Consider the following 9,875-nt stretch of genomic DNA (forward strand, 5'->3'; position numbering starts at 1 on the left):
CTTGTTCTTATGTCTCCAAATTCACTAATAAAAGTTTTTCTAATATCAGAAAAATTCCGACAATCAATAAAAAAATATTAGTAAAAAAAAAGTTCTTGTTGTAAGCCTTGACTCTTGTTCTTATGTCTCCAAATTCACTAATAAAAGTTTTTCTAATATCAGAAAAATTCCGACAATCAATAAAAAAATATTAGTAAAAAAAAAGAGAAACAGTACTCAACAACATCAACAAAAAATTAATAGTTTAATCTGTAACATGATTTTCCAAATTCAAAGATATCAAAAAGAGCTTGTTCAAATAATGTATACTCAAATCATTTAAATAAAATGAACAAAATCTGATACACACATGGCAGAACATGAAAAAATCATTTCATGTCTTCAAATCCCCCAGAACAAAAAACAAATTCGCAAACCCCTATTTTTTTCACTATAGGGTTTTTGAAAAAAAAAAAGAAAGAGAAGTGAGGAAACAAAAATGTGGAGAAAAGAGAAGAAAAAAGGAAGGGTGCTTTACCTGCTCCTTGAATAATTTGAGTGAAGCGAGAGTGAGAGCACCGTCGTCAAATGAGAGTAAGTACCGTGAGAGTGATTTGTGAGAATAGATGTTACTTTTTTGGTATACATAGTGAGTGAAGAAAGTATTTTATTTTTTAGGGTTTCATAAATAAAATAATAAATTAAAAAAATAAAATTAGGTAGGTGGGTTGGTGGGTCAACCCGGCTCACCACGGGTTCAACCCGCATGAGCCGGGTCTAAATGAGCCGGGTTGAAATTTGACCCGCATATAAGTGGATTGTATTTTTCAAACCCAATCCGGCCTGAACCCGTGACGGCAGGGTTGACCTACGGGTTGTGACCCATTTTAACGGCACTACCTACAACGGATTCAAGTTTTACTTCAAATATGTTGGAAGAAGTCATGCATAATTATGATTCATTGTTTTATTAAATTAATCTTTACAATATGTTATTAAATTAACTTAAATAACATGAAAAAAATGACAAGTTAGATTGAAATGAATAAAAGAGGAAGTATGTACTGCCTTTTATGGATAAAATGTGAGCATGTATGATTTATATGATAGAGAGGTATTCTTATTTTTCTGCTTTAGTTTTTTTAAAATAAGTTTACCCAAAAATGTAACAAAAGAAATAATAAATGGTTACTTTATTAAAGAGACATAATTTAAAAAAAAAAAAAAGATAAAAAGCTAAACGAGTGAATTGACTATTTGTCCGAGGGTTGTAAATTTTGAATGAAGAGAGGAATTAGTTTGCATAAAAAAAAAGTCAAATGATTGATTTCAATCTAATGCTTATTAACATTTCCTTTATTTGGTTGATTATTCTCATATCACAGATAATTGCATTAGGCAGGACATTCCAGTCATCTACAGTGTCCTCAAAATAGATTACTTTTCATTATATTAAATTTTTTTAATATATTTTAAAACATCAAAATTAGTATATATCATTATATTTTAAATACAATTTTTTTTTTCTGTTGAGTGTTTTTGTACTATCATATCCTATGTCTTCAAAATACATTATTTTTAGTATACTATTTTTTTAAAATATTTTTTACAATATCAAAATAAGTATATATAAGTATATTTTAGAGGCACAGAGGGTAACTAAAAAAGCTCAACAAAAAATGCAAATTTTTCGTCTCTCTGAATTTGCACTACAATACAAATTAACAACCTTATTAGGATATCATGCAAGTGGAATAATCCAACATTAAAATATCTTATACAAAGGTAGCAGTCGATAAACTCGCGAAAATGAGATAGAAGATAACATAAAACATAAAACCTCTGTTTTATGTTTAGTACATTCCAAAAATAAACAGAATTGGATGTGATATTAGAAAGTGATAGATTTGCACTCCGCTTTCATCAAAAGTGAAAAAAATAAACTCCATTCTGTTTTGTCTGGCTAGTGCCCTTTCTCTATATTAGTTATTAACAAAATATAATACAAGGAAATTTTAGAGGAAACTATATACTGCTTTGCCTTTTCAACAGAAGCACAAACCTATGTCATTCTCTCATTCTTTATGAACTATTGATTCCTTAGTGACTCACTTTCAGAGATTAGATCGATTGTGGTAGGTGAACCTGTTGCAGAAGTAGCTGTAGAAATTGAATTAGTTGGTGTGTGCCCTTGAACCTCTTGAGAAGGTTGCATCAGATTTGCATCAGAAGCCTTCTCCTTTGAAGCATTCATGTTAACTTTTATCCTGCATTTGCAATAACTCAATTTAATATGCTTCTTTCAATAAGCTAACAATGATCTATTTTTGTTACTCACTAAACCAAATACGAAGAACACGTAACGTCAGCTAGTAACAAATTGATCAAACTAAACTGGTGTGCATCAGATGACAAATAAGAGGAATCCGATTGAGAGCTTACTTGTTATGGATATTGACATATTCATCAGTTTCATCCAATATCTCCTCCTGAAATACACAAAGATTTAATGAAGATGAATCAACCCATACAGCTAATTTAAAAGGCAAAAGAAGCAAAACTGCAACTTAACAAGAATAGTAAATACGAAGCTCTTAAGGCTCTAGCAACAAAACAACCCATTCTAGCAGTTTGAAACATCTTCATGTAACAGGGAAGTAGTCCAGCAGAATTGAAATCAAGTAGTTCCTTCTTCAATAACTAACTATAAAAATAGCACTTAATCATCCGTACTGAGTGGAAACAAGGAGGAATAGGTGATGGCTAATTGTGCATCGGCAGAAGATAATTAAAGGTGAATATAGGGGTGAAAAAGCTAAAAAGAATATCAAAACAAATATACATGATTAAATACTTTGGAGCACAAACTGCCAATTCTAAATGCACTAAAGCATCTAACCTGAAGAAGCTCTTCGATGACATCCTCCATTGTAATAACACCAACAACCACTTCATTGGGTGGAAATACTGGCAGGGGCGCATTATCAAGGTCCAGGATGCAATATGAACACCCTCTATGTCGCTTTTTAAAAGCAGGAGTTGCTGGTGGACTTTTCTTTGCTTGTTGAGCACCTTCAATCTTAGTAGCAGTAGTCAAAGTATCACCTGACTCCAATTTAGAACCTAAATATGCAGCCACAGTGAGGTATAAAAAGGTAGTCACTAAGAGTTTCACTTGAGAACCGCAAAGGATCATAATACTAAAGAATACAATGGAGAATATATTTAAACATACAGAAAGAAAACCACAAAATTTTGAAGGAAAAAACCATATGGTTCTGAAAATAACCTTCAGAGATTCAGAGGAGGAAACACATATCGAACACAAATGACAATTTCTAGGTATAAAAGCTTCCTCAAATAACCAGGAAGGTAACAGGAGGATTAATGACACTTTCAGAGGAACTAAAGTACAGTTTACCATATCCTGCTTTAAGAGTTCAACAAATTGCAAACCACACATAATATTTAGAAAGCACATACTCACCAAAGAAACTGAAATTTATTCTACTTTTATTTCAATCTCTACCTTTATCCAAGGGTGCATTCTCTCCCTTGTTCTTATAGTTGTCCCTGAGATCATGCTGTTCTCCATCTTTAACCTTCTTTGGGGCCTCACTTTTACTGTTCAGATCCTTATACACTACTGCAATATGACTATGACCCTTCTGAAATTCGTTCAAAATATCATACAGAGGCATGTTCTCTGAAACACTGCAGGATGAAGAAATAATGACTACCTTGTAATGGCAAGCATCAACCATACACATGCGATCTAGTTCGTATGTAAGGATAGTGTATCTCATTTCATGTGTGAAAAAGGATTACCGAGGAATTTTTCTGATGACCATTTTTCTTAGAGGAACTGCAGCCTTTGAATCAACCATAAAGAGATTTTTCACCTACGCATAAAAGTGGACCGAAGATTAACTAACAAAGAATGAGTGGCATAATCGTGCATATCCGGTGGGCTAAGGCTGATGTTTTTGTTATCGTTAAGCGACACAATAGGGATGAAAGTGCAGGATTTCCTCTTTTTTACCATTTCTCCCGCAAACAATCTATTTTATTCCGGAATCATTTGACAGTAAAGTTCTATTATATATCAGTTACACCGCAATCTATTACTACGTATGTCATAAACAGTAATCATAATCAGGTCTGATAGAAGATCTCACTCAAGCTTGACACAATCCTTACAAACTTTTGCATTCATTTGGTCGTAAAACTTCTGCCTAAAGATCAGATTTACATATTTCTCATGCATTTTACCCGAACAACCATTATAACAGTAAAGGAAAAAAATTAGTATAATAGTATGATATTGTTACCATTTGACGTAGCCAAAAAGCACCAACTTATAAAACCAAACAAATAAATGAAACTTTGAGTCAATAATATTCACCAGAATATCAAGTCATCCAATATGATTACAAGAGTTATAACAGGCATTAATTATGGACGTTATCAACTAGGCATCTATAATCCTGTGCATCTATTTACAAAATCTGAAACGGAAGAAAATCAGAGAAATTACCAGAACAAGTCCAATAATATTAGTTTTCTCTCCTGCATAAACTGGAACTCTACTATGACCAATTGTCATTATCGAATTCAGTGTCTCCCTTCAGTGCAGACACAAAGGACATGATTAGAACAAAAGAAGATATGAGAATAGTGGAGAGAACATAAAGAATTCACAAACCCACAAATTTAGAGTTGCATCCAGATCAAGGGAAAATGCCTTTGATATGGGAGTCATGGCATCTTTTGCAGTCTTTTCTGTCAACTCAAGTGCCCCAGTAATGATGGTTGTTTCGTCATGAGTTAAATCTCCTCCTTTACCGGCCTAGAAATGAAAACAATCACGTATCCATGTTACACGAGAGCACAAAATGGTATGATACTGAAATAACTAGGACATATTATAAATTTGAAACCCACGCTCAAAATATTATACAAGCACGTCTTAAAGCATTCAAATGAATATAAAGGCAAAACTTTTATAAATCCTCTAAAACTTGGATCTCCAAATTTTCAATTATATATATTAAACACAAACACCTCATTTCCATGAAAGTTCACAAAAGTCTTGAGCTCTGCCCTCTTCAAAAGGGCAGCATGTCCTTTACCCAACATCCAATCAAGAACCTGAAAACATAACAACCTCCATCAGAATTTTCTTTTAATACAGTTATCATACAGTTTTTGACATGCATATCCCCTTTCAGATACATTATAGTGTAAAATAGCGTGACTGGTTCCCCATTTTAGATGTGTTTTTCAGAAACTTAAAATTACAGCTTTCACTTTCAACTGTGATTCCCTATTTCAAACTCCTCACATCCAAACATGTCATTCAACCCTTCACTAACAGCTTGCAGTGGTAGCAATCGATAAGCATACCTTGCTGATTGGATAAGAAACCGGGTAGAAAACAAGAAGAAGAACACGAACAAATGGAGCCAGCGTTGCTCCAACTGTCAATCCATATCTTGTGCAAATTGCCTGCGGCAATATCTGCACAAATCATAGAACAGGGAACCTCACTCAACAAAACAGTCCAACTTCGATTATCCATATGACACTGATCAATAATTACCTCTCCAAACATGAGGATGAGAGTGACCGAAATCAAGATTGCAGCAGCAGGATGCACCAGTGAATCAAGAAAAATGGGAAGAGCCTAAAAATAGAAACGTTAAAATCAATAATAATAATAATAATAATAATAATTATTATTATTATTATTATTGTTATATTACTATTATTAGTTATTTATTATTATTATTATAAAGAAAGGTTAAATTGGTTCATTGACAATACCTCCATGGCTAAGGAGTTTCCAATTAGAAGTGTGCAAAGCAGAAGATGTTGATTCTTAACCACTGGATAAATTTTCGCTGCAAAGAAAGAAGAAAAAACGATGAATACGAAGGAGTGATACTAAATTAGAATTGTGCAAAGGCGGAAAAGGGGATGGTACGGACAAGCGTGAATTCGATCCTGAGGACGGCCAGATTTCATGAGAACTTCGAGGTCGACGAGTCCGAGAGACATGAGTCCGAGAGTGAGACCAGCCATTAAGCCCGCGAAGCAGACCAATCCTACGATCACCAACACGTACAATGAGAACTTTGTCCCGCAGCACGGTATCTCCGCCGCCATCTCTCTGAGAAGACACTCTCTCTCTCACACACACACACACTAACTACAAAGAGAGCACTGCACAACGCCAAGGTTGTTGGTGTTCTCTTATTTTAAGGTCAGAGGTTAGGCGATGCTGATGTGATCAGCTTTTTCCTTCACTGTTTTGCGCTTTCGAGAGTTGTTGTGTTTCTTACATCAGAATAATGTGTCTGCGTATGTACATGGTATAAAAATAATAATAAATGGTAATAATGATGAAAATACCTAATTCGTTTCTTTATTATTACAGTGCTAGTTGACTGGTTTTCCCAATTCAAAGGCTGACTCGTGTCACTTTTCTCCTGCTTTTACTTCCTCTCGAAAACTTAATTCTCGAACTAAAACCTAAAATGGAAAAACATAAATGAACAAGTTACTTCAATAAGTTCCTGTAGTGACATTATTTATTGTGTGAGATTAACCAAAAATATACACAAAAATAGATAGAGACCACCACAATGGTGGTGGAATTTAAAAGTCCAGAAATTATAATTTTTTAAAATAAGTAATAATAACTTAAAATTAAAATATAATGCTATAAATTATAACAGTACTTTTTTAATATAAGATTTATTGTAATATACAAATATCAATCATATAGAGGGAATTTTAGAATAATATATTGTTTAAAAGAACATGGAAAAAAAAATTGAATCCATCTGAAAGACTTTCGCTAAAATAATAATATTTTTTAGGGTTAAATATGTTTTTAGTCCCTATATTTTGGGGCGATTTTTGTTTTAGTCTATTTTCAAACTATGATACAATTTAGTCCTTCAATTTTATAAAACTCTGGTTTTAGTCTTTTTTACCATTTTTTTTTAAACTTTATTTGTTGTTTCAAGCACGTTTTTTAGTTAACATTGAAGCAAAAATGTGTCAGTGCAAACAATCTAAATGCTATAATGAAACATGTTTGAAACAACAAATAAAATTAAAAAAATGGTAAAAAAGACTAAAAGCAGAGTTTTCTAAAGTTGAAGGACTAAATTGTACCATAGTTAGAAAATAGACTAAAATCAAAATCGTCCCAAAGTATAAGGATTAAAAACATATTTAACCCTATTTTTTATTAACTAAAACGTTTAGACATATTTTTTTATTTGTTTTATCTTATTTCTACAAATGCTTGTAAAAGGTTCTCCACACTTTGGTCGTCAGAGATATAAGCACCAATTAATTATATTATTACTGATTAGTGGTTATCACTCTTCCCACGTGTTAAGCACTTCATTAATCTGTCTCTCCATAAAACAAAGGGCAATATCTTAATTGTGTTGTTTTGTTTTATAATTAAATCTGAACTTGTATTTTAGTAGTGTATATTTTTTATTCACTTTTTAATGTGGTTCAAAATTCTTTTGATGAATTAAGAAATATAAATAGTTTACTTCTATGAAAATTTGTATTTATTATTTGGTTGAACATGAACAGAAAATAATATATGGTTAAGTATTAAGTAAATATTAAACTAGTTTTTATATTATAACAAATGTAATATAGAATGCAATCCTTCCAACTTATTTAATTAAATGGGAATATTTAATTGATGGTAAAATTATTTATATAATAACCTTTAGCCACTTCATTTATAAAAAAAGAAAATTTAAACATGAAACTTATAATTATTTTAAAATTCAAATGAAATGAATAATTATCCATTTTATAATATTAATTATAATTTATACAATAAACATACTTATTACTTAATATTCCTCACTAAATACTAATAATAATATCGAAACTAACAACACATTAAAAATTAAATAATAAATAAAAAATGAGAATAAGAAAAATAAATTTAAAAATATAAAATTATTGAAAAAAGGGATTTTGTAATCTCTTAATCACATAATCAAATTTGAGAATTAGTCTCACCTTTTACTGGTTTTCAAAATTCAAATTTTTAAAAATTGGTTAAAAGTTCGTCAGATTTCGAAAATTGATTAAAGATTTCTATCTTTTCCAAATGTAAAATCAAAAGAGTTCGAAAATTGATTAAAGATTTCAAACTTGTAACAACCTTTATCTTGCAACAAGCAACTTCCACTTCCATAATGTAAACCATCACGAACCACCAATTCACGAAAACGTATCAATGAGGAAACAAAGAAGAAGTAAGTGAATAAAGTGAACAGATAAAAAGAAAAGAGATGTAATAATATAGAAGTTTCATTTATTTTAGTTAATAAATATTTACGGTTAACATTCAATCTTACTTCATTGGTGATTTTTTCTAAAGACAAATTTGAAATTTTGAAGGTGTAGGAAGAATTTGGAGAGTTGTAAAGAGAAACACTCCAATTCTTTTAATAAATTAAGAAAATATAAATTTAATTGACTTTTGTAAGAATTTTTTTATTATTATTTGGTTGAACATGAAGCAAAAATACATTATCAAGTATTGAGTAATTATTAAACTACGTAATTGAAAAAAAAAAAAAAAACGCTATCTGAAGCAATTTAAAAATAAAATTTAAATATAAACAAAAATTTGCCAGTTATGAAGAAGAGAGTGATATATCTAATAAAACACATTAAAGGCTTATTACTTTTTTATTACAAACTTTATTTCGTGGAGTTTTTTTTTCTAACAATTATAGATAGTTAAAATAAAATAGAAAGTGAATTTTAAGTCTAATTCATTCTCACATACTAGTTTGTAAGATGAAGTCTATCTCTATTTATATATTATAAATTAGTTTGATCTGTAATCGATTCGGAACTTTCAACATAATGTCATTTTTTTTTCTCTTATATTCGACATAAGTATGAGGTTATTCCTAAAATATTAAAATGGAAAATAAATACGAACAGTGAGCACATGGTTTGATCTTTTTAGCAATTGACACACAAATCTGTAATTAAGCAAAAGAAGAAAATTATAAGTCAATAAAATAATAATATTTATCAGTTAGGAAGATTTTACAGGTATTTTTATACTGTAACCTGGGATAACATTCCTGCAAAATGGTTCTCTTGGATACGAATTTCTTGGCTTCTGCGTCTTAGTTCTTAAATTAAAATATTTGAATGAGGTTGAAGGACGGTTTTGCCCATCTGTTTTCGGCGTTCATTTAAACTTTTAGCTGAGAGTAATACATAATATAAGATAAAATGATTATAAAAAACTAAATTTTTATATTTTTTTAGAAAAAAGTTAAAAAGAATAATACCAAATGTAAAATATTTATGTGGATTAAAATATTAGTTTTCTTTAACTAAACTAAAAATTTCCAACTTGAGTTTGTTGTATGCATAAACGATCATACAAATAGTTTTAATATAAGTGAAATCATATAATATAATAAAGTAAGGCTCTAGGATGTGGTAAAAATATATATTTTTGAGTTGAGAAAAATGTTTTCTAGAATTTCATTAATCACGATTTTATTTTTAAAAGGTATTTTAAAAGATGAAAAAAAAAGAAATATTTAAACTGACTTTTAAATGATATAAGATTTGAATATTGTTAGATCATATAGTTTTATATTTCATTTAGTTTAAGGTAATAGATAATAAATAAAATAAAAATGTATTAATGATAAAGAAAAATGGAAATGGAATAATTTTGGTGTGATTTAATTGACATATTGAAAATTCGTTTTATGATTCCCACGTGAGTTGAGAATGGATGCAAAAGAAGATGTCCCTAACCTAAGAATCTCATAGTGAGTTAGATGAGTGAATATAGTGTGATTCATTCT

The 9,875-nt window shown here is 30.3% G+C and overlaps 1 protein-coding gene across 1 annotated transcript; it reads right to left on the bottom strand.

Annotated features, from left to right (window-relative positions):
- Positions 1 to 1,769: 1,769 nt before the first annotated feature.
- On the bottom strand, positions 1,770 to 6,337 carry LOC106762709 (DUF21 domain-containing protein At1g47330). The gene is made up of 12 exons (XM_014646746.2): positions 5,970 to 6,337; positions 5,806 to 5,882; positions 5,582 to 5,665; positions 5,386 to 5,499; positions 5,044 to 5,130; positions 4,689 to 4,828; positions 4,517 to 4,604; positions 3,808 to 3,881; positions 3,509 to 3,693; positions 2,879 to 3,102; positions 2,422 to 2,468; positions 1,770 to 2,246 (listed from the first exon to the last, which is right to left on the bottom strand). The coding sequence occupies exons 1-12, from the start codon at positions 6,145 to 6,147 to the stop codon at positions 2,069 to 2,071; spliced, it is 1,476 nt and encodes a 491-aa protein (XP_014502232.1). The 5' UTR covers positions 6,148 to 6,337; the 3' UTR covers positions 1,770 to 2,068.
- Positions 6,338 to 9,875: the final 3,538 nt, after the last annotated feature.

The sequence above is a fragment of the Vigna radiata genome, chromosome 5 (assembly GCF_000741045.1).
Source record: "Vigna radiata var. radiata cultivar VC1973A chromosome 5, Vradiata_ver6, whole genome shotgun sequence".
In the NCBI taxonomy this organism is placed as follows: Eukaryota; Viridiplantae; Streptophyta; class Magnoliopsida; order Fabales; family Fabaceae; genus Vigna; species Vigna radiata.

Coding starts and splice junctions, on each gene's coding strand:
- LOC106762709 (XM_014646746.2), bottom strand. CDS start 6,147: ATGGCGGCGGAGATACCGTGCTGCGGGACAAAGTTCTCATTGTACGTG. Junction 5,131..5,385: donor TTTCTTATCCAATCAGCAAG/GTATGCTTATCG, acceptor TTATGTTTTCAG/GTTCTTGATTGGATGTTGGG. Junction 3,882..4,516: donor ATATTATTGGACTTGTTCTG/GTAATTTCTCTG, acceptor TTTTATGCGTAG/GTGAAAAATCTCTTTATGGT.